Source organism: Corvus cornix, chromosome 3 (assembly GCF_000738735.6).
Source record: "Corvus cornix cornix isolate S_Up_H32 chromosome 3, ASM73873v5, whole genome shotgun sequence".
Taxonomy (NCBI): Eukaryota; Metazoa; Chordata; class Aves; order Passeriformes; family Corvidae; genus Corvus; species Corvus cornix.
In genome coordinates, this window is record NC_047056.1 from 19,883,366 (window position 1) to 19,907,075 (window position 23,710).

The 23,710-nt window shown below is 36.0% G+C and overlaps 1 protein-coding gene across 1 annotated transcript in view; it reads right to left on the bottom strand.

Annotated features, from left to right (window-relative positions):
- Nucleotides 1-254: 254 nt before the first annotated feature.
- SPATA17 (spermatogenesis associated 17) overlaps nt 255-23,710 on the bottom strand; it is an 88,185-nt gene continuing 64,729 nt past the window's right edge. The window contains exons 9-10 of the mRNA XM_039569321.1: nt 22,545-22,683; nt 255-2,838 (exon numbers count right to left, since the gene is read on the bottom strand). Of these exons, the coding sequence (XP_039425255.1) occupies nt 2,758-2,838; nt 22,545-22,683 (220 nt within the window). The 3' untranslated portion in view covers nt 255-2,757. The remainder of the gene's footprint in view (nt 2,839-22,544; nt 22,684-23,710) is intronic.

A 23,710-nucleotide genomic window follows, 5' to 3' on the forward strand; every position in this document is an offset into this window, starting at 1 on the left:
TTCAGGTACTGCTGTGAGAGTTTTGCTAAATGTCATAGTAAACTACATTTCTAAGAGGCTACAAGTCTTGCAGGGTCATCAAGGTCCAGGAGGTCCTTACAAATTTTCAGCTCATTTTCTGGTGTCATTCTGTGTGTTAAGATTTTGTACTGTGAGAATAGATTTTAACATCTCCTATAAGAAAGAAATGTCTTCTCTGAAGTACATAGCATGTTATAAACCAACAATTTTATTAATAAGGAAAACCCAGAGTATACAAAATGTTAAAAAAAACATTATTCAAATATACTCGAAAAAGCAATTTGATAATTAAAACAGAAGGGGAAACTATATCAGTAAGAAAGTTATACAGGAGTAAAGTAAAACCACTTACACTATCAGTATTTATACTGATAGACAGTTGGTTACATAAGGACATCATCAAAATTCTTCCTATCTTGTTCATTATATTACTGCAGTGAATAGAAATATCAAAATTTTAGCTTTAACTGGCTTTAGTTAAAACTGTAAAACATTTTGATTTAAGCAAGACAGCAAAACAAAATGGCCCCTCTAGAATAATTATTAAATAGTTTGTCTAAATGTAAATGAGAAAGTGATGGATATACTTAATGAGAAATAAAAGGATTCCGGGATTATACTGTGGCCACACAAAATAGTTTGGATGCTATGTGCTCATGAATGACATAAATTCTGTTTGAACTCCAGATAAAGAAAATTGGGTTCCCTGTGAAATACAATTTGCAAAAGATGCCCAAAATCCAAACCTCACAGGTAATACGTTTGCTACTTTATTAGTTTTGTGGATGCTTATTTATCTAATAAAGTAAACAGACCTGGTTTTTGTGTAAGAATGTTTCTGGTTATCTACATAGAAACAGAAAAGCTTTGGTATTTTTTTGGTAAGAGGAGGAAAGGTGTCTGTGTATCAAACAATTCCCATTGGAAGTGTGTAACCTCCTTCTGTGCTCTGGACCCACAGCTATGAGCACTACCACCCTGCAGTACGGGCTGAGTGGGAGGCTTTGCTTTGTCCTGGGGTCAGAGATACTGAAAGGAAGAAAGAGAAAGAAAGATTAATCTGATAAAGGCATTGCCATTTCTAATCGGACTGATGGGAAACTGTGGTAGGAAGTTAAAGAGGCAACACAGGGTGAATTACTGTAATGAACTACCTTAAAGCTGGAGCAATCAAATAGATAGCTCTCACATATAAAAATTACTGTGCCATCTTTATTCATCAACAGTTTTGCACAAGTGTCTCATGTTCAATCCCTTCCAGGAACAACTAAAGCACTCTGATACATTGGATCAGATTAAATCTTATCTGGGAAACTCAGCAGCTGGGGTGGCTGCTTCCCACTTTCCAGACTTAATTTTTCTTAATACAAATAAACTTTTTAAAGCTTCAAAACAACAAACTCCGTAAAGTAATACCAGTAAAGCCCAGTGTCTGCTGTTGCAACCTGCTGGAATGGAGTTGGAAGGGCTTTTACTATGGTGTGTGGTAGCAGTAAAACTTTTTCAGATAGCTTGACAGGCAAAAACCTAGAGAAGGGAAATTTGTGACTCCTAGTTTATAGAATCATAGGATGGCTGAGGTTGCAAGGGACCTTAAAGATCATCCAGTTCCAACCTCCATGCCATGAGCAGGCACACTTTCCACTAGACCAGGTTCAGAAAGTATTGATACAAGCAGATATTGAGGTTTTCTTCACATTTATAGGGGCCAGAAGAATCAAATGAAAAAAACTAGTAATAAAAAGCCTACCACTAAATAACAGATAAACAGATATATTTGATTCAAATATAGTCAAATGATATGAAAAGCAAATATGGTATCATAGAAAACTCAGCATAAAACTCCTGTAAAAATTCACTCACATGATTTTAAGAATCAGCTTATAGTTTGATCTTTAGATATGCTGAGATCTTCCCATGATGCTGAATTCCTTGAGCCTTTTGAAGTGGATGGGCTCTGAGGATACTCAATATTTGGCAGGACTGCTTGCTAATGGACAGAGAAAACAAGTATCAGTTTTGTGTCATCAAATGTGTTCTTCTGACCAAGCATCACACGATTATGTACTCACAGCATACGGGACTAGGAGTAAATGCACAGGTAGTGATAAAGGAAATTAAGTGGAAATAGAAAAACTGATCCAGTAATAAGGTATATATGTTTTCAGAACTCTTTTTTTTTCCAAGACTGAAATTCTTTCACCCACAGAAATGCTAACAGGATTTTAAATAGTATTTTATCTTCCATGTAGATGCCTATCCTGCACTTCTGAAGTCACAGATTGGTTAAGGATACCCAACAAGACTGAAGATGATGAACAACCCTGATGAACCAGATATGTTTATAGTTGTGAGAAAAAAAAGAGATATAAATTTCTAAACTTTTTTTCTTTTTTAGAGTTAACCTCACTTACAAATGTGTAATAAAGAAATGTGATTCTGAGTATTTTATTTGATGACTCTGGTTTTGTATCCTAAGTTGTTAATACTAAATAAAATATAGCAGAAATAATTTTCTTAAGATAAATTTTTTTAAAAAATAAATATTTTTTGATAAATCTTGGAAGCCATATTGCCTAAATATCAAGCAAAATCACTTAACATTACTTCAGACACAGTACAAATCACAAAAGGTGTATTTTATGGGACATTCAGTCAACATGCTGCTGTATATTTGCTGAAATACATTTATTGACTACTTTTCATGTGTCTTATAGTTTGTAGTTTCCAGGACAACTACACTATTTGCCCAGTGCTGGAGTAAGTTTTTCCAAACTTTTCAAAGAGAGCAATCGATGAAAACAGTGTTTCAAAGTCCTAGAGAGAAGAGAGACAAAAAAATGATGTTAGGCTTAAATGGGTTTGCCTTTTTTTTAAGGTATTTCAGAGTTCTAAATATTGTCTTCTAGTTACATTTTATTATGTAAGATAGAATGTAAATTATGCAAAACAGTGAATATTAAATATACATTTTTACATTATATGAATATTACCTTGAAGAGGAGCACAAGCATTTTTAATTGCAAGAAAATATGTATTTTAAACTCTCAGCCACTATAAGAACTGCAGAAATTTCCTGCTCTAGAAACTAGATTTTAGAGCCTTTGGCAAATCATGGTAAACAAAAGTTTATTCTCCTCCCTGGCAACCAGGCAGGTTAAGGAAAGCACAACAGCCCTGCTATATTTTAACTTTTCTACCTTGCTTAACTTTGAAATATGGATACTAAACCAGCTCCATAAGAAATGGTAAAAAAAAATTAATATATATTACGTAAATATTAGTGGCTACAAATTGATTAGGAGAAGCAGGGTGATCCCTGAACATGTGTTTTTCCCAGGAAAAGTTCTTACTTATTACATTTAATTTTTTAAATGCAAATGCTTAAAAATCTAAATTGAATAAGGGAAACACAAATGAAACTATGCCTTAAGAGTACAATGTCAATTCAGCCAACAAACGAGAAAGTAAAACAAACTAAGTGTTGTAAACTTTATTTTATTTGTCTACTTACTAATAAATACTCCTGGTAAATTATTAGCAAGTCCATGGTATTTAGGATCAAGGTATTACAGCATTCCTAATAAAATTATTTTCTCTGAACCTGAAATACTGAGGATAGTATAACAATAGAAAACACTTGGTTTACATTAAAATGGTTTTTACTTTTAGAAAGTAACATGCCACAGATGAACTCTCAGCTTTTTAGGATTTGATGGTTCATTTTTAAGAAGTCGCTCTGAATACTTTGTACTGTTTTCTATTGCCAACAAGTAGCTCTGCAGAAGTGGATGGAATTGAAACATCTTCATGGGATGTCTGAGGCCATGAGTGAATGAAAGTGAAGTTTTATCTTTTCAACTCATTTCCCAATTTGAAAGGCTTCATTTTCTCTTAAAAAGAGAATAATTTTATTTATTTTTTTTTTTTTTTAATGACATGAAACAGAATTATCACTCCCTGGACAATTTTGATTTAGCTGCTTCACAAACAACAGTTCAGCTGCATCTCTACGAACAGAGCACCTCTGAATTCTAGTAAACATCATGCAAACACTGACTGGTCCCACCTGCATTTCATCTGCATTGCACGTTGCCAAAATGGAACCATATCATTTCTTACATCTCATAACTAAATTTGTTAACTATGATTCCTCCAAAATTCTGGTGCATAAATCTTAAAATAGCAAGGCAGATATACACTCAAAATTAAATAATCTGTGTGTGGTGTGAAAGTGAGTACTATTCCATTCTTAAATGATTCACAAGATTTACTTTTTAATCTTTCTCTATGCCTTTGACTGGCCAATTTCTTATTCAACAGAAACAGCCTACTTGCTTATTTTCATATTAAACTTTAAGCATGGCACAATATTCTAATTTTCAGTGTCTGTTCAGCATCACAAGCACCTTCTTACTGCAGGAAAAGTTGTCCATATAATTATTATAATAAATATTATAGTATCTCCAACACAACTGCAAATGGTTTTCTTCTAAAGTGAAGCTAGTTATATTTAATTCAGTAAATTAACCAGACTAATTCTGTTCATGGGAATGGAAAAATCAACAAACCAGCTTTAGTTGCTGAGAAAGCAAGCAGATAATCCGGCAATAATTTAGGATTAAGCAGTAATTCAGAGCAGAACACGATATCCATTATTTTTAACATAGGAAGTCTCTTATTAATTAATGCGCAGGACAGTTACGTAGAGCTTAACAAATCGTGAACAGTTTAACAAGTGGTGAACGTTGGGTGAGACAGGGAAACCAGTGAAACCTGTGCACCCCCCATATCAGGATAAAATCAGGAATGGGAAGGCTGAGCATTATAGAGATCTTCATTTGCTGGAGCAGACGGCTTTTGCTATTAGGATTCCTGGCCAAACAAAAACAATTGGCTGCCAAAATTACCTCCTTGGGACGATTTAGGAGCCTTTGAAGTGAACAGTGTTTTTGAGCTGGAACTAAGCCCAGGTCCAGCTTCAAACTCAAATCAAAATGACAAAGAGGAAATTTTCTGTGCCACACGCCCCCGCAGTGTAAGATTACTTTGGTTTGGCAGCTGTACTGTTTATCTTGTTATTTAAAACTATTCCACTAGATGCTCACAACTGAGCATTTAAACAACTGGCTCTGATTATGACGACAGCAGTTATGTTTGACCACATTTAGGAAACATTACAGAGTCTGATGGATAAATAAAAGCATGCTGACTTTAGAGTTACATTAATCAAAGAAGTTAAGAATGTATACTAGATAAATGTTATGCTAGAATTAATATAAAATATAAATATGTTTTTAGGAAAAAGATATTGTTTCTGTTGTTTCTGTATTTGAAGATAAAGATTTTAACCAGATTTCGACAGAGAGATAAAGTAAGGCCTGAAAACACCACCTGGCCTTGCAAGATCTACCTCACAGAAATGAAGAGAGTCTGTGTTACTGTACCATTGTAGCAGCATAAAGGGAAAGGAATTGGAAGCCAGGTTCTCACGTCCATCTAATGTGATGGTGAAACGACAACTCAAAACATGCAGGGAAGTCCAGCAATGCACTGCTCATTGATTCTGATAGGAATCATATTGAATTTAAGCTATTTGCTACATGGCATAGAAGTTATGAAGTTATGTAAATAATCCTTTTGAAGAACATAGGTTGTGAGTGGAGAAAAACTAGCTTCTTCAAAATTAGTTTCACCATCAGTTCCTCACTGTTGGTAGCTGGAATGAATAGGCTTACCAGTATGAATTCACACATATTGGTGAGCTTGACCCTATAGTTTTGCACTCTCAGGATCACGGGAGCATGGAGCTGAGCTTTATGGAATTTTTCCACAATGCATTCTTAAATCATGTCATATAATTCTCAGCATCCGAGACCTGTAATTCTCAGTACTGCAACCTACTTTTAAATTCCCAAACAAAGTTGTTTGTAATGCTTCCTTTTTAAACTTGTCCAGCTTTGACTCCTTTCACTCTAGTAAATTTTAAGTGACTCAAGTTCAACTGACAGAGCTTAACAAAACCTATGGACCCTTTCAATACATTTGACTACTTGAGCTTGTGAGCTCATCAGCTCGAAACAATGGAGTCAAAAAAGGTGGCATAAAGCCACCAAAGATTTGTCTCAATCAGCACTCTGATGTCATAATGAGACTTGCCAAATGGTTACATAGTCTATATTTGGAATGTTATTAAAGCAAATTCCAAAGACATTTTTCATCTGACTATGCAGACTTACATAAATACAGATCACGTACAAATGCTGGCAAATGAACAAGACCTTGTAGACCTTCATATTGGTTTGGAGGCCTTTGAAAATGCCTTCTGTGATATTCTAGAAACAAATTTGTACTAACAGTGTTTCTCTCCAAGCAATTTTGAGAGTACTCTACAATATCCTGTAATATAAAAATGTAGCTCAAAATGAGATAGGAATTACAATTGAGTATCTTCTTGGAAATGTAATGAAGTAGAAAGTCAGCTGCCTCAGACCAAAGCAAGAATAGACAAACAGCAGTAGCGTATCTACTCACAGATTGTAAGGCAGAGAGCACTATTATTACCATTTATCCTCAGCTTCTGCACACACACTTCAGGTAATTTCATATATCAAATCTCTGAAGTCCATAATAATTATGAAGCTGTTATGCATGTGATAAACTTGGAACAATAAGCATACAATAAACTCACATTATCTGATTTATAGTATAGCATAGTCTTTTCTTTCTCTGTAATGACAAAATTTGGGTTTGCTGAATAAGCAGGGATTTGGTTGCATAAATGGAGGTTAAAGTTGTGTTAGGTTGTGCGAATATAGATTTCCTTCATAGGTGAGTAGAAGCAACATGTGCAGAAGTGTCAAATATAGATTGTATAATGAAAAGTATTCTCTGTAATGTAAAGTATTCCATCAATAGCAGATATTCAGAGCAGATATTCAGAGTCCTTTTCTGAGTCTATCTAAAAATACTAAAGACAATGTATAAATGCATTATGGCAACCATGGCACCATGTGCTGTGAGAAAGGTCAACAATCCATGAAAAGTTTGGACCTCAGAAAAATTCTTTTGTAGTGCTGGAATTGTATCTGTTGCTCCTGTAGTGAATTAGGTCTCTTCCGTTCTTCTCTATATAAAACACCCATTCTAAACATAAATTCTGTTAAGAATTAATGGCAGAAGAAATAACTGAAAAATGAGCACAGCTGCTGGAATCATAATTCTATCTTCATGCTACTGAGTAGTAAAACCAGGAAACAATACTCTGAAACCAATACCCCACAGGTGGACACCAAGACTTTAGAGGATGCAGTGGGAAATTCTGCACATATGTCCCTGCAGCAGGTACGTTCTTAGTGTAGGGTAAGCCACTGAGCAATCTAGCTTTCCCACAAAGCCAGGAAACATCCCACATGCACAACTCCTTTGGAAACCAGGCAGTACTGCCAAGTGTCACTGTAGAGCTATACTCCACAACCCCACCTGTTTAACACTAAGTGGTCATATTTAAGTGTTTCCTATGATCCTAATGCTTGTAATAGTGAAATTAGAGTCTTAAATTGAGCTGTCATAGTAAGCCTCCTGACCTTTTAATAGCCACAGAAGTCTCTAACAAGGAAGCAAACCAGAAACAGCAAGCTTTTAGACAAGTAAAATGTTGATCCAGCTAACTTTTATTCTCAGCAAATTTATCAATACTGGTTAACAATACTTCCAACTAGTACAGGGCCTTCTGACATGACAAAATGAGTGTAACAACCCATTCTGTCAATACAACACAAATGTCATTTCAAGTGCTCAAAACCTACTAAGCTACCCTAAAAAAGATTGATTTATCTGCTCCAGTGTTTCTTTGGGGCAAACTTTTCTCACAACTGAAACCAATTAGTGGGCCTGGCACTTGTAGTGCAAAATGTAGGTCAGCATCAAGTAATAAAAAAGTATTGACTTTTCTCTGTCTGTAAGCAGCATGAAAGGGGTGCCATGGCCTTGTCGTATATGAAAAGAGCTCCATTAATTTCACTTATTTCAACCAGGGCTGTCAAATACTAATGCTTCTATTGCACTTTTCACACAAAGTACATTGACACCAATCCTGGCCCCAGTGTAACAAGTTTACAATATTTCAGTCAGTGAAAGGGGTACTATAATTTTTAATTCCCTGTTGTACATTTAGTCTCTTTAAGCAGCACTGCTCATAAGACTTACTAAGAGATATGAGCTGGGACATTAATAGTGACTTCACACTTCTTCCCATGGGCAACAGAACCTATTTCTTGGGCACAGCTTCAACAGCTAATTAGCCATAAAGTTCAGGACACAGTTGTTTGGCATAACTCTGTTTTTGTGTCTGGTGGGCACAGACTGCCAATTTTACTTTCTGCTGTGGAGAAAAAAACCAACACCTAGGAAGAGGTCTTCCATGACTTAAGGCTATAAAATTGAAAAGCTAATGTGTAAACCAATTGGGTCAACCAGCCCATAAGAGATAATAACAAAAGCCTGGATCATGCCTCAGGGACTGGATCTCATTGTGTCAGCACAGAAGTATTGACTTCCAGGGAAAAGCATGCCTAATCAGAGTTCCCTGCCCCACAGCTGACAAGGGACCACTGCTGTGATGAAGGGGGTAGAATTGCACCTTTCTCTATTCAGCTGACCAGCACAATGCAGAGGAGGAGAAGGAACCAACATGTACCTCCTCCTTCAACTGTCTACTACTGCTACCCATTTGAAAACCTCTACATTTTGTTCTTTCTGGTAGGAGCAATAAAGTTTTCATGGAAGCACAGGATATTTTAGTAGCTTCTCCATATTGTGGATAGACACAGCAGAGGTCAAAACATTATGATTCTGTTTCCCTCTATTCTCTGCAATTTGCCTTCTAAACTGACTTTTCTTTTTTTCAAGTGAATTTTATGGTTCTTGTTGACAAGCTTGAGGACTCTGAGTGTGATGTCTAACTCATTCCCCAATTACCTCCTGCAAATGCAAGCATCACCACCAACAATAAAACTCTTTGATTTAAAAAGACTGGGTGACTATGGTAGAAGGCAATTTTCTACTTGCTTTAATGACTTTGTAAGTCTTACCCTTTGAATCAACTTGCTATTAGATCTTAAAATAAAATTATATTGTACAGCCATCATAAAAGACAACTTTATAACCTTCTGTGTTACGCATACATCAGGCAAGTTTCTTTCTATTTGTTAGTTTTAGTCTTTTATTGACATTATGATAATGTGTTGTAGAAAAGAATCAGGAAATTATGTTCACAGTAGGAAATTTAACAACACTATTTTAATATCCTATCTTCCAAACAGAAAGAGAAAACATTAATTGTTACTTAATTTATGTAACAAACATTTCATTATTTTTACACTTAATTTTTCATGGATATTTATAACTATCACTGACTCTTACATGTTTTATCTTTTATGAATTAAAAATGAGGAAACCAAACTCAAACAGAGCTTGCTAGAAGTTACGAAAGATTTCTAATGATGGCTTATGAGTTTGAAAAAGCACTGACTTGATAATCACATAGTTTTAGATATTTTCTGTGTGATGTGTCAAGTATGAGCAGCACAGCGATGTGTGCTCCCCTGGGACAGCCTAACATGGAAATTATAACTCCATTCCTCCCTTTCTGTAGTATTTGGAGAAGTGTTCTGCTACTAATCTGTGCTCACTGAAGTTTCCTTTCATAGCTCAGCAGCTAAATTGTGCTAATTTGTGTTTTGGAGATAGTTGGAGACAACTGACAAAAATCAAGTTCTAAAACCACTTGTCATCACCTGTGCAAGGTAGTTCTAGGCTTGAAAAGAGCCTATTTTAGCTCCTGCATGGTTAGTAGCAGTTTGGACAAAGGAACAAAAGTGTATCCCCTTTCATAGCTGCACAAATGAAGCTATGACATGACAGAAAATAATGTTGCTCTTCAGAATGCAATAGTTTGAGCCATTGTACAAGGTAAGCACAACTATTCCTAAACTAGTAAGATATTCTGTGATCGCTGTGTTCATTAAGGATTACAAATGTGTCAACCCTTACTGTCCTTTCTCACAAGCAAAGGCAAATTATCTCTGGGCTTTGATGGAAGTTTTGTGCAAGTAAGGACAAAGGGAAAAAAAAGGGCAAGGATTTGGTCCAGTAAATTACTTTTTCCTGTAAGTGTTGCCTCTGTAAAATTAACCTGGGATCTGAAACTAGGCTATCCTTTTTGTCATGTGTAATATAACCAGCAATGAAGATTTGTGGTCCAAATTTGCATTTGTTACATTTACTTAGTACCCTGCAGTCATTGTTGTTGCCCAAGGGGAAGGAAGGGTGGAATTCCCAGCTGTAACCTCTACATTCATTTATTCCATTTATTAATGATCTGCAAGCCAGGCACTGTCTGGTCCTTCCTCTCAAACATGGACTAGCTTTGCAATGCTTTAGGAAGAAATACATTCTCCCTTATAAGTAACTGTTCAGTTAATTAATTTCTTTATGTGTGTAAAGCTCACCTACCGAAGAAGAATAAGTCACCCTGATGTAGACACTTTTCAGGTATTTTTAGACCTGTTCAGAGTTGGTATCAATATTACAAGTATAGTTTGCCACACAAAGTTACAGTGCATGCTGTACCATACTTTAGGCAATGTTATGAAACATCACCCAAATTCTATTCTGAATGTCTGTATATGAACCAAAATTGCCAAAGATAATACTCTATTTTTTCAACTATGTAGCCTTTTTTTTACAAGTAAATTAAATTAAGAAACCAATGTGAATTTCTCCGCAAGCTATTTCATACTTGGATACCCTTGAACTTTACTGAATCTGGGCTAAAAAACAAATGTGCAGTTGAAATAGTTCAGTAAGTATTCAGAATCCCAAGAGATGTTTATTTGCTATTGTCATGCAAATGCCTACCTCTTAGAGTGTATTTTAACCAAATATTTTTGAAGAGGGGAGTAGGAGTTCATCTTAATCTATTTAAGATGTATAAATAACATTGTCAAGAATGAAAACACTCTAATGAGAAATATACAACCCTTTAAAGAAGTTATTAAATCTGAGGTGGAACTATGCCTAACACTGCATTCCTGTGTACAGAAAAACACAGACTTAAAAAGCATCTGATGAAAAAAATAAAGGACATATTTTTACCACAGTGCTTGTATTTTTAAACCAACTTCTTGTCCCGCCCATCACACACACTCTGCTAGCAACAGGATTTGCATGAGAAACTACTGCACCTAGGGATAAACATCCTGACTTATGCCATTTGTAAGCTGCCCCTTCATTGTCTAATCTGTTCAACTACCACATTCTCTTTCCAGCTGAAAATAAGCCAGTGCCAAGTGCTCACTGCCAAGACAAGCTCAGAACCACTTTTAACCTGCAAGACTAAAGCCAGAAAATGTTTAACCTGCCAAGATCAAGTTGCAAGTCTCTCTAAGTTGCCAAAATCTTGCCACCAGGAGTCAAGGAGGAAAAAATCGGAGTTTAAATCCTCAAGTGAAAATATTTTTTATCTTATTTGGCTTCTGATATGCAGCAAAACCAGTACTCCAGTTAGATATCATCTGGTTTCACATGGTTCTGGATGACACTTTCTAACCTGGTTGCTTTTTGTGATGAAATGACTAGATACATAGATCAAAGGAGAATTGTGGATGCTGCTGTCTGGCTGAGCTTTAACAAGGCTTTCAACACAATGTCCCAGAGAATCCTTTCAACCAAGTTGGTAAATTATAGTCTAGATGTGCAGACTAATAGATGTAATAGCTGCCTGGAGTCTCAGGTTCAAAAGGTAGCAATGAATGGCTTCTCGTCTAACTGGAACCTGGGTACCAACATATTTCCTCACAGGCTGTCTTGGGGCCTATCTTAATATCTTCCTTAGAGACCTGGAGGTGGAGATGGAAGGCACTCTGCTCAGGTTCCTGGAGAACACCAAAGTAATGGGTACCATGGAGACACTCAGGGGCTATCACTCAGAGTGATGCAGACAGGCTGGAGGAATGGCAAAGATTCGCCCCAGAAGCAAAGCAGGCTGGAGACTGACGGGCTGGGCAGCAGCTCTGCAGAGGAGGACCTGGTGGTCCTTGTGGGCAGCTGGCTAAACATGAGTCAGCAATGTCCCCTGGCACTGATGAAAGCTAAAGAGAAAACCAGCTTTCCTCTGCCAGAAATATATGCTACCTTCAGAAGAGACAAAAATGATCAAACAGGAATATTTTCTAATTTTGCAGGCAGCTTACTTTGCAGATGGGGCTGACACTAGAGAAACTACTCATCTCCCATTCAGTGTTTACAAGTGTTCTCAATTATCAATAAAAAAGGAACAAAAGCTTTTAGACTAATACCTATTGCTATTTTTTCTGTCTTTACACATACATGATAACATATCTTCTTTATATGTCATGTTTTCAATGGCACTTTTTCTTCTGTGTAAATCTGCCAGTTCTTCGATACAGTTCAGGAATAGCTTCAGCTACAGTGATTACTCACTCAGGTGCCACAGATTTGTTTTGGCATTGGCACAAAGTCAGTTCTGACAAACCTGCTGATTAGAAGCTTTGGGGAAAAGAACAGCTGGTATTTATAGCCAAACATTGTTTCAGATTCAACACTGTTCAGAAAAATTATATGGATTACATGTACTAGCACAAATTTTAAAAATAGATTGCTGACTAATTCAAAAACTAAAACCATGCTGCATTGGTTCTGATATGAATACATGTTATGTATATACTAAATGCAACAACTTGTGCTGCAATATTCTATGGTAGTCCATAAGCAAAAGTTTATTTCATTTTTCAGTTGGACAACTTCTGAACTAAATTCAACACTCTGTTGGCCACATTGAGGAAAGAATTTAGCCTGAGACTTTAACATCTACACCTTTAATGTCTATACAGAACTTTCAATGTATAGCTGAGTATGATTATATCTTATAAATGAAGAGGAACTGGGAATTTTTACAATGTTTTATATGCTAATTTATTCATTGACAGTGTAGTAGCAATACAAGTTATACTGTAAAGTTTCCCATACTTCTCTGAGGACTTCAGATTTGAACTGAAGTGTGGAAATTCTTTAAATAGCAACACATTTTGGTCTTCCTTTTGCCAAAGGCTTGGGCATCTGCAAAAACTACAAATCATGTCAAACTCTTTGAGTGATATATGGAAGACCACAATCCACTAGGAAATAAACTAAGACGAAGTCATTCATTTCATTTAGGTCTTTCAGTGGGATTTAAACCATCCAGCCCACAAACCATGTCTCATGAGATTGCAGTGTACATCCAGCCCACAGTAATAATGATTACTATACATATATGTGTATATGCTTTATTGCTACCTTTAGCTGGATTAAAAACAATATATCAAATTTTATATTTCTGCTTCTTTTATTAGCTTTCTAGCACTTGATCAGCTGATAGAGGCAATAATGAAATGTTTTTTTATAAACTGGAGTTTGTAAGTCCTGTCCTGAGAATGTAATATTTCAAAAAATAGCCTAAGCTTTGGGGAAAAAACCAATTACAGAAACAGCATTAAAAATGCCAAGCACTGGGCAGAAGCAATTCTGGATCAGTTTAAAAAAGTGATTGATGAAACTCTAATCTGAGCTGAAGGAACAGTTTCACGACAAGCTGTGACCATTCCACACACTTCATTAGCTGCCATAATTAGCCTGGTGTTTCAATTTGTTAGAACTGGTGGGGACAATTTTACTCAGAATGCAAACATCAAAAAACAGGGTGCCTCAGACTTCAGAAGAGGCTGATGAGAAGCTTTTCTAGTCTCTGTTAACTAAAAGATTAATTACAGCTGATGGGAGGCTGTACTCTGATTGTCACTCTGTCTATGTGCATTACTTTTAGCATTAGAAGAAAGACATGGTTGACACTACACTGCTCAATCAAGCAGCTTTGCATTAGTGTACAAAGTCTGTTAATGTGCAATGTTTTATTGTTTCTCTTTTTCCTTTTTCCCCCCCTGCGTTTGAGACTCTCATACCTAACAAGTTATTCTTTAAAAGAGCAGGGTGTTTGGTTGGCAATGATAAGCACTTACCACATATGCTGCCATTCCTTCATATGACTACAGGTGAGAAATCCTGACATGTCTCAAAGCTACAAGCCAGGAATGTTATTAGTTCCTATTATTGCAGTCAAAATGTAAATTCCTTCTCAAATAGTCTCGTTATGAGAAACAAAACCAATGGAGTTGTGAAACTGGTACTGTGTGCTTCAGTCTTTATACCCTATCCCCTCTACCTGAGGTGTGGTTACCACTATACATTAACTCATCAAAGCTTGTAAAGTTATTTATATGGAAGTGAAGTCTGAATTTGAAGTGCAAAGGTTAGTCCTGAATAATTCCATACCTTTTATTCTAGAACATTAACACATGGCAATACAGCTACTCATAAAAACACTCCTTATGTGGATATGCCTTTCAGTTTCTCTAAAGTATTATGCTGAGATCAACAAAAACTGTAAGAGAAGAAATAATATAGTATATCATGGTGGAACATCCTTTTATCCTGAGTTTGTAAAGGGCATGTTGAGACCAGCTCTTCATTGCATTAAATGAATAAACAGTGTACTGTATTCCAAAGTGAATATCATAACGTGATTTAAAATGGGTCAAATGAGTTCAGAATTGATTCATAATATAAATTTTAAAGAAAGAAGTAGTAGAAACTTATGTCAAACCATTAAGACAACAAGCAGTCTGTACTACTTTCCATGTCTCATTCACTCCAACATAACTGCACAAAGCTTTTACTGAGGTTTTTCCTATTCAAGGAATGTAAGTTTCTCTGAAATTAATTTTTCTGCAATGAAGCTCTGAGAATAATGTACATTTGCTCTCTGGAGTGAGCATCAAAACAAACAAAACACCCCCCAAACTTACAGCCTTTCTTTCAACTTGGGCTCATACCTGGCATAATATCTTAAAATTCTTCCAGAACACCTATAGGTATTATTAGCATTTAAATTATAAAACTATACAATCATAATGAGTCAGTGTAACAAAATCTCTATCTCAGACATCATTTCAAGATACAAGTCTGTAGTTCTAAGTGTATCTGTTGCAAGAAAGTCATCAAAATATGTGTCTCTGATCTTAGACCTCAATTTTGCAAACTCACCAGCAATGCACATTTAAAGACGAGATTAAAAAAGTCTATTTTTCTGAGAAAATAGGTAGCACCATTTTTCCTAGAACATTCTGTCTGAATGGCATGTATTTACATATTGATGATATTCATTACGGGCCAGATCCTTACCTGATGCCAATTAGCCTAACTCCATGGATATATCTCAAGTATGCTAGGGCTCAGGACCAGCTCTCAAACCTGCAGGTTTCAACAGTTGTATGGCCCATGTAATTCTCAGAGGATTGTGAAAAGCTTTCGGTTACTTTGATTTCAACTCTATTTAACAAGCACAAACAAGGTCTTGGTGAGTATTATCAAATAGTAAGTAGCTTGCTTTTGCAGATAAGTTCCATAAAGAATTTCAAGTGACTTCAAAATATAGCCTTTTTAATTCAATATTGTGGCAAATTGAATTGAGTTGAAATACATTATGTTTGACATACATATAAAAAATTCTACTTAATTCCAAGAATACTGAATAGCCTATCCAAAACTGACTAGGCAAGGCCAGGGATTTCCTGGTTTAGTGTATGGATTTTGAATTCCAACAAAGAAAATCATATCAAAATAGTCAATGCCTAAAACTAACATAAACAAAATAAATTAGGTGTAACTCCAGTATCTACTGTTTCTAGATTAACTGATTTTTTTTCCAATTTAAAACTGTGCCACAAGTTACTGTAATGTACTCTAAGCATGTACTGAAGAAATTGGGCAAGATACTCTATTTTGAAAGTGTTTCTGATTAAATAAGATGCTTTAAAATGTTTAAGCAATGTGTACAATGGGCACTATTTAGAAAGCTTAAACATATATACATCTCCCTCAGAGAAATACTGGTTAAAGTTAACTCTTACTAAAAAAGCAAGGTTTTCTTCTATACCACTAAGATGCAAGTTACATTATTAAATGAGGAAGATAGGCAAAGCAAGACATTTATCATCCAGCAGACAAATGACACGGGATTGCTAGTTAGACAGTATAATAAGTGCCATCTAATTTTCTCTTTCGAATCAATTTATTCTTCAAAGCCTTGGATCATCATCAAGGGACTGCATTTTCCCGCTGAGAAATTACAGACCTGAAAATCAGGTTTTATAAAATATTCGACTAGTTGCCCACAAACCCTTACAAATAACCACTAGAATGGATTTGATTTGAGTAGTGGTGACAGTATCTCTTCTTATGCAAATAATTGAATAGTTTGACTCTTCTCAGACATTACTTTGTAGCATTCCTTCAAAATCAGACCCTGTAACTCATCACTAACCTCCACTAGAAAGTTTTTTCAGCCTTCCAGTTATCCACAGATTCTTTTCTCCACTTAGATAAACAGTAGCCAAGGATACATTTTGCATGTTTTTTAATTTGCTTCATGGTGTTTACCCTCTTTCTACAACTAAGAAAATAATTTGAAATCTCACTTATGTTTAATAATCCTCAATAATCGTATATCAAGCATAGCATTTTTCCAAGGCAACTCAACAGTGGTGATCTTAAGGATTTCTCAAAGGAAACAATATACAGCTCAAGAACCTTTCCAGTGGGAGCACTGAAAGCGATCTTCATAACAAAGTGTATTGCTGTAATTAAGACACAGTCATAAAGAACCCAGAAAGATCATTAAAAATTGTCAATAGTTGGAATTGTCATTTGCTTTCCTGGAAGACTGAATGGGTGCATCTTATAATAAGAGATATTTCATTCTAGTCCTGTGAATGAGAGGTAATGTTTGGCGTTCCCATTTTTTGGACGTGGCACACTCCTGCTTTCCTTAATACCTTTCCTTCGCTACAGTACATTATGACATTTACTGAAAAATAGAGAAAGAGATCAGAAGTAGAAGTTGCAAAAGTGACTTAAAGATACTTTTTGTTACCCAGTTTCAGAGACCACCTGCTTATTAAGTTGTTCTGTGATATTAAATTGGGCAACATTGCTCTTTTTCTGTACTGTCTAACCAGGTAGCCAAACACCTGAGCTCCAAGGAGCTCATAGCTCTGAAGAGTAATGCTGCTGTGGGAATCACCCTGTGTGGAGGCAGGGAATCACTCTGGTTGATTTTCATGTGAAGATGCAGCAGCATTCTGATTCCAACTGGTTCTTCTGAGAGCAGAAAATATGTGTTGCAGGGTACAAAAAACAGAGTTTTTGTGAATAGTACAGGATGTATTGTTGTAGGAGCAGATCCTTGGATTTAAATGATTTGGTTTGATGCAGGACTCAGGATAGCAAAAAAAGTGAGAGAAAGCAGTGCTTTGTTGGAAGCAGATAGTTGATAACTCAAACTAAGGGTCCATTTGAAGCATCTGAGTAGATACATCAAGTCATGCCAGCAGTAATAACCATACAGGAGCCACGTCATTGGCCGGGGATCGCTGGACTGCATCCCACTTTGGCAACAGCCCTTATTATCCCTGACATGGCTCATGAGGAAACCGGTGCTGGAACAAGCAAACCCTTACAGCTCGTCTAATAATTCCCTTCTGGCTGCCACATTGTGTAAGCTCTGCATTGCCTGCGAGAACACACTGACTTTGGATTGGGGAACTAGGAATCTGATATTCAAAATATGTGCTAGCTCTTCTCATGCACATTAGTAACTTCTGTCACAAAGCACACTGGTAAATATGGCCTTTAAAGTTTTAAAAGGTAATAAAGCTGACAGTTCAGATGCACGTTCATTAGCCAGTATTACACTGTACTAAAAAATGTTCTTGGATAATCTTTTTTCCCAATTAAAATGAAAACAATCAAATTGTTTAACAAAAATGAAGTCACAGTCTGAGCAAGAAAAAAATTAAAGCTTCACACAGATTATACCTATTCTAAAGTCAAATCACTAGAACGTTACAAAAATGGAGTTGGGGTGGAATTTAAGTAAATTTCAGTATAGTCAGGGATGGGAAAGCACAAATAGTGTATCAAAAATTCTGCCTCATAATGACATCATCCACTAGCCATGACTGTTGTATGTGGTGGCCCTACAAGAGATAAAACTAATTTTCAAACAGAAAAAATCACTTTCCCTCTCTACAAGAATTTTTTCCATCATCTGTTTTCTCTATTAACCCAGATTGAAAATCTGTCAGTTCTTGGACAAAGAGCCAAATTTATGCCTGGTGTAAAGCAATGGAACTATATATTTTTCATTATACTTATAATGTAACATTCTTTATATAAACTCTGGCTTGAAATATACACTCATATTTGTGTTTATCTGTTATATGTGTCATGATTTAATTAACTACTTCTGCAACTTCGTGCAATCGCAGTTGAAGGCAATCACTGCTCAACAAAATCGACTGAAGCTGTTAATTGTGCCTTTATCTACACTGGCTGAATCTGAGCCTGTAATTCTCTGCCTCTGGTGACAAAGATGGAAGTGATATAATTTATAGATGGAACAACTATTGCCTGCTCTAATGGCTACACAGTACAGTGTGAAAATGCCAGCAGGGTTGACCACAGCCCTATTTCTACTGCTCCACCAAAAGTAGAATTGTGTTGGTGGTGAATCAGAAGGGCTATTTTTCTTAGCCCAGGCAAGGCCATGATAATCATAATTATTTGATGTTGATATTTGATTAACACTGGCAGTACTCTATAAGTGATTTCCACTAGACAACATCTAATTATTTAATTATTTCCCATTATTAATGGAATGAAACAACTCAAAACAAACAGCTAGAATGACTGTTTTGCAGGAAGCTCATGAACATCAATTCATACATGTAGAAATCTTACTAAAATTATATCAAGCTGGCCCGTTGAACTTGAAAGGCATATTTTATCTCAATCAATGCATAAAAGTAAAATTATCTATAACTAAGGCATGTTTCTCTGCTGTACAGTTCAGCTGTAATGATCCCCACACACTGCACTTGCACATCAATTATGATAATCATAATCACGGTCGTTAAGCTGAATGTTCATTATTATCAGGATGCTGGTGACAGCAGATTCAATCATTGGGTGCAATGGGCAGGCAGTCACAGTCCCACCCAAGTTTCTGCAGACAGCGTTGTGCCACATTAAACCTACGATGTGTTCCACATCCCACTCCATTCCAAAAGCTGTAGACGGTAAAGGTCAACTTTATGTTCTGTGCAATATGCTTAGGTTCTCTAAATTGATTCTTTGCAGTCCTGGGTATTTTTATGCGTTGTAGATAATAAAATCCTGTTTAGGGCCAAAATGCCTGTGCAAATAATGAAACCGTGGTTCAGTTGTACAGTAATTCACCTATAATAAGGCATCAGAGGGAAGATTCTATCAGAATGGAACATCTTAAACTATCACTTCCTGAATTTTACGAATAAGAAAACATTAAATGCTGTCATTAAAGTCAGTTTTCTAAAATGCATATGCAAACTAATTCCAATACAGATTAAAGACTGTAAGCTATCATTTCTGCCTCAGCAAATATGAACATATGTGAGTGTTTTGACAGCTGAAAGGCTATAGTTAGTGTATTTGATCCCTTGACTGTCCATCTACATTGGAACCTATCATTGTATATTAAATTCCTAGTGACTAGTAAATTTTTTATATTGAAACTTCTCACATAAATTCTATCAAAGGCATTCCAATGTATTCAGATATATAATGTAAAATGTGTAAGCATTTTTATGTTTTATACTGATTTACTGAGCAAACTGACTAGGTTCAGTTTCACTAAAGGTATAGTATTTCCCTTCCTTGTTTGTTTATAATGAAGAATTAGAACAGAACACTTTTTCCCTTAACTCAAACTTCTTTGAAATGTAAACAGAGTGAGATAAAAATTTTCAGATTATAACTAGATGAAAAACGAACTATTAACTTTTCCTCACATAGATATGGTAATTATTATGTTTAGAGGAAGTCTATGCTAATACCCGTTCATTTTCCAGAAGAAATGTAACAAGGTAATATTTTTCATTGTTGTTCATTTTGCTTCTAAAGTAATTATATAATTTACATACTAATCTTTTTGTGACTTGAATTAAATTGCATAGTAATAAACATATGAAAACCTCAGGAAAATACAACTAGGACATACTCGTGCACACACACACAAGGAAACTTTTTTATACATAATATGAAAAAAAGCCAGCTAGTATCAGCTAACATCAAATAATACCTCAGCAGCTCAGAGGGGTCACTGATCCACTGACCACTGACCTGACTCCTTGAAAGGACTTACACAGTCTTACCAGCAACAGTACACTGAATTTGTTTAGCATAAGACTGTCAGAAACTCAGTTGAGATCATGGCAGTGTTATCAGCCATTCATGTTGTAATAGAAGTTGCATCCACAGAGATACAACCTCATGGGCGACTCAAAGGAGTGTTGTGTTCAGCAGACAAACTATTAAGCAAAAATCTGATTTTTTTTTTCTAATATTTTGTTACACACCCTTTAGTCTTGTGATTTATTAGAGCAGGATAATTTTGTTCATAGCACTGCTATATTCAAAGTTTTCATAGAGCTTAGAAATGAGAAAGTGACAGAGTTCTATCAAATTTAACAGTTATGAAATTATGACCTCACACCTGCCTACAGGCCTTTTTCCATTAAATTGCAGTGAGGAGCTTAAGGTTTTGTGGTTCTTTTTGTTTTTTTTTCCTGATGATAATGACCCATTAAAGCAGTAGATATGTCATAAATGGCCCTTTTCTCCTCTTATCTCTCTGTTGGGGTAAGCGGCTCCTAATGGAAGCTTCATATTGATTTAGAATTGGGGTTGGAAGGCTCTGTGTCATGTTGGGTTAATGTATACAGCTATTCACCTCCAGAGATTTAGGCTGATAATTATCCAAGATCACAAGTAAAGTGAGTTTTTTTCAGCTAAACCCATAGTTTATATATGTGTGATACGATATACAGTATAAATATCCTTAGATTTTTGATATCATCATCTGAGCCTGAGCAAGAACTGCTAAGAACTGGAAAACCAAGTCTTTACAGGACAAGATAAGTACCAGAAATAAGACATTTAGGTCCTTTCTGTATATCATACTTATGCTGTGGGACTTCAGCCAGTCATATCTTCCACTCATTGCTTTTGAAAGACAAATTCAGACCTTTTTGTTTGATTGTTAATGTTTTATTTGTAAGGAGATATAATTAATGCATGTTGAAATACCAAAATTTTACTCTGAGCTCATTTTTAAAGCTTGAAGTTTTGAGGAAAATATCTTTTAAAAATGCTTCTTCTCAAACTAAGGTGCCTTGGAACTTGCTGTATATTTACAAAGGTTAACCTGATTTCAGGGAAGTAATTTATCATATCTTACAAAATCCCAGAATTTTTTAGGTAGGAAGAGATCTCCTGAGATCACCCCTACAACCCCTGTGCTCAGCTAGAGCAGGTTGCCTAGACCATGGGTATATCCAAGGACAGAGATTCTACAACCTCTTTGGGCAACCTGTGCCTGTCCTCTGTCACCCTCACAGAAAAAGAAGGAAAACAAAAGTGTTTTCTTGTGTTCAGATGGAGTTTCATGAGCTTCCCTTGAGTTCATCGACTCTTGTCCTGTCACTGCACGCTACAGAATCTGAGAGAAGTTTGGCTGCCTATTCTTCCTTCACTTCTATCAGGTGTTTATGCACCTTAGTAATATCTCCCCTGTGCCTTCTTGTCTTCAGACTGAACTGCTCTAGCTGTCTCATCCTCTCCTCCTACAAAAAATGCTCCAGTCCCCTAACTATATTGATAGAGAGTGCAGCACAGAGCCAAAGTCCATTATCTTTTCTGTACTCAGAAATTTTAATGTGATTAAGATAGCTAATACAAATAGAAGTAATGAAAACACTACACAAACTCATGTACTGAGAAAAATTACCTCAGGCAACACTACAAAACCAGAAATTTATGAGATGCTCCTGACAAAGCAGGCAATTTAATGAGGTGATCTTAAAATAAAAAACAGCTATTCACTAGTTTTAAGATTTTTCCAAAAAATTTAAGCAGTAAAGTATTGTGTTGCTTTTATCAGTTTTTGCTATAATTTCTTGAAAGTTTATCTTAATGTGCAAGAGTAAATATACAACCTCTCTTAAATCAGAAAAGGCAATACAAACAGAATGAAACTTAGCAAAATGCATATAACTGAAGCTTTACTTAATCAGGGTCTTAAATCCTGATCTTGTAGGACCTAAGGTGTTGAATTTCCTCAAACTGGATTTACCAGAGAGTCAAGGAAATCTGACATCTCATCACAGCTCTAACTATGCGATTTTATAACATGCTAGAAAGAATCCCATTGGATTCCATGATCTCTGGATCATACTGAAATTCACTTAGTTCTAATAAAATAGCAATCTAAAAAAGTAAATAAATCCTTGATTTTTGCAGTGACTTACCTTGTCTGCTATCCACTTCTTAGGACACACTTCTCTGAAATGTTTAGTTCCATAAGCTTCTTGGCCATATTTGCCTGACCTATGAAGTAATGGCTCATACTTTTCATCATTTTTATGGTATGACGAAAACGGCAGAAATCTGAAATTCAAGAATATTTTAAAATCAGTTATGCTCTTCTCTAGACGCCACAGGATTGATGTAAATAATGGATAGCAATGCTGCAGGAGATGACATGGACACATGTTCCTGCTATTTTTCACTACCTTCTTAATGCTCCCCCTCAGTATTGTGAGAGGATTACTGCAATTTCTCCTGCAGCTTCTTTCAGATTAAACTTGGAGCAAAGAGATAGTAAGTTTCAACGGGATAAAATGAAGACTTTGTGCACAAGGATCTAACTTGGTTCACTTGCATTAGTAGATTATTACTTTGTCTGTATCTGCACTAACAACTGGTGGGAAGTACAGGATGATCTCTTTGCTGGGATGTGCATGTTGATACCTCAGGTCTTGGCAGGCAGTGCAGCCTGTGCCAGCTGTCAGGAGCAGGAACTGCCCATGCACAAGGATAGAGACCACCTATGGAGACAGGCATCCTTTGATGTCTGAAAACCAAAGCTAAATAAACCATAATCTCATTTAAAAGAGCAAAAACTTGCGTGTAATGCTAAACCACAAAACAGAGAAATTGTTTCTTCAGAATTCACAGACTGTGTACCTTACTCTTAAGTTATAATTATGTCCTAATCAGCAACCTTTTTGAGCCAGATTCTTTCATTTTTGGTCATAATGATGATGGACTTGCTGCTTACATAGTGCCAGCAAGCAGTGAAGCTCCAGCTACCTGCTGGAAGGGGTTGTCAGATGGATGTCCCTAACTGTCATGGACAGCCACAGGTTTTCTGGGTAGGTTCCACAGCACACTGTATGGAGGAAGGTGAAAAACATCTTATATAGAAAAGATCTGCAGGACACCCTACAAACGTGCCTTAGTTCCATCTATTTCAGTTTCCAAGAGAGTCATGAGAGCACGTAAGTACATTTTACTATAAAGTAAAACATTTGGAATTAATCTTATCGTTGCTGGTATTCTGAAAAAAATCAACATGCATTCTTTATTCTAGAAGTGCAGGAAAAAATATTACTCAGTAGAATTAGAAATACAT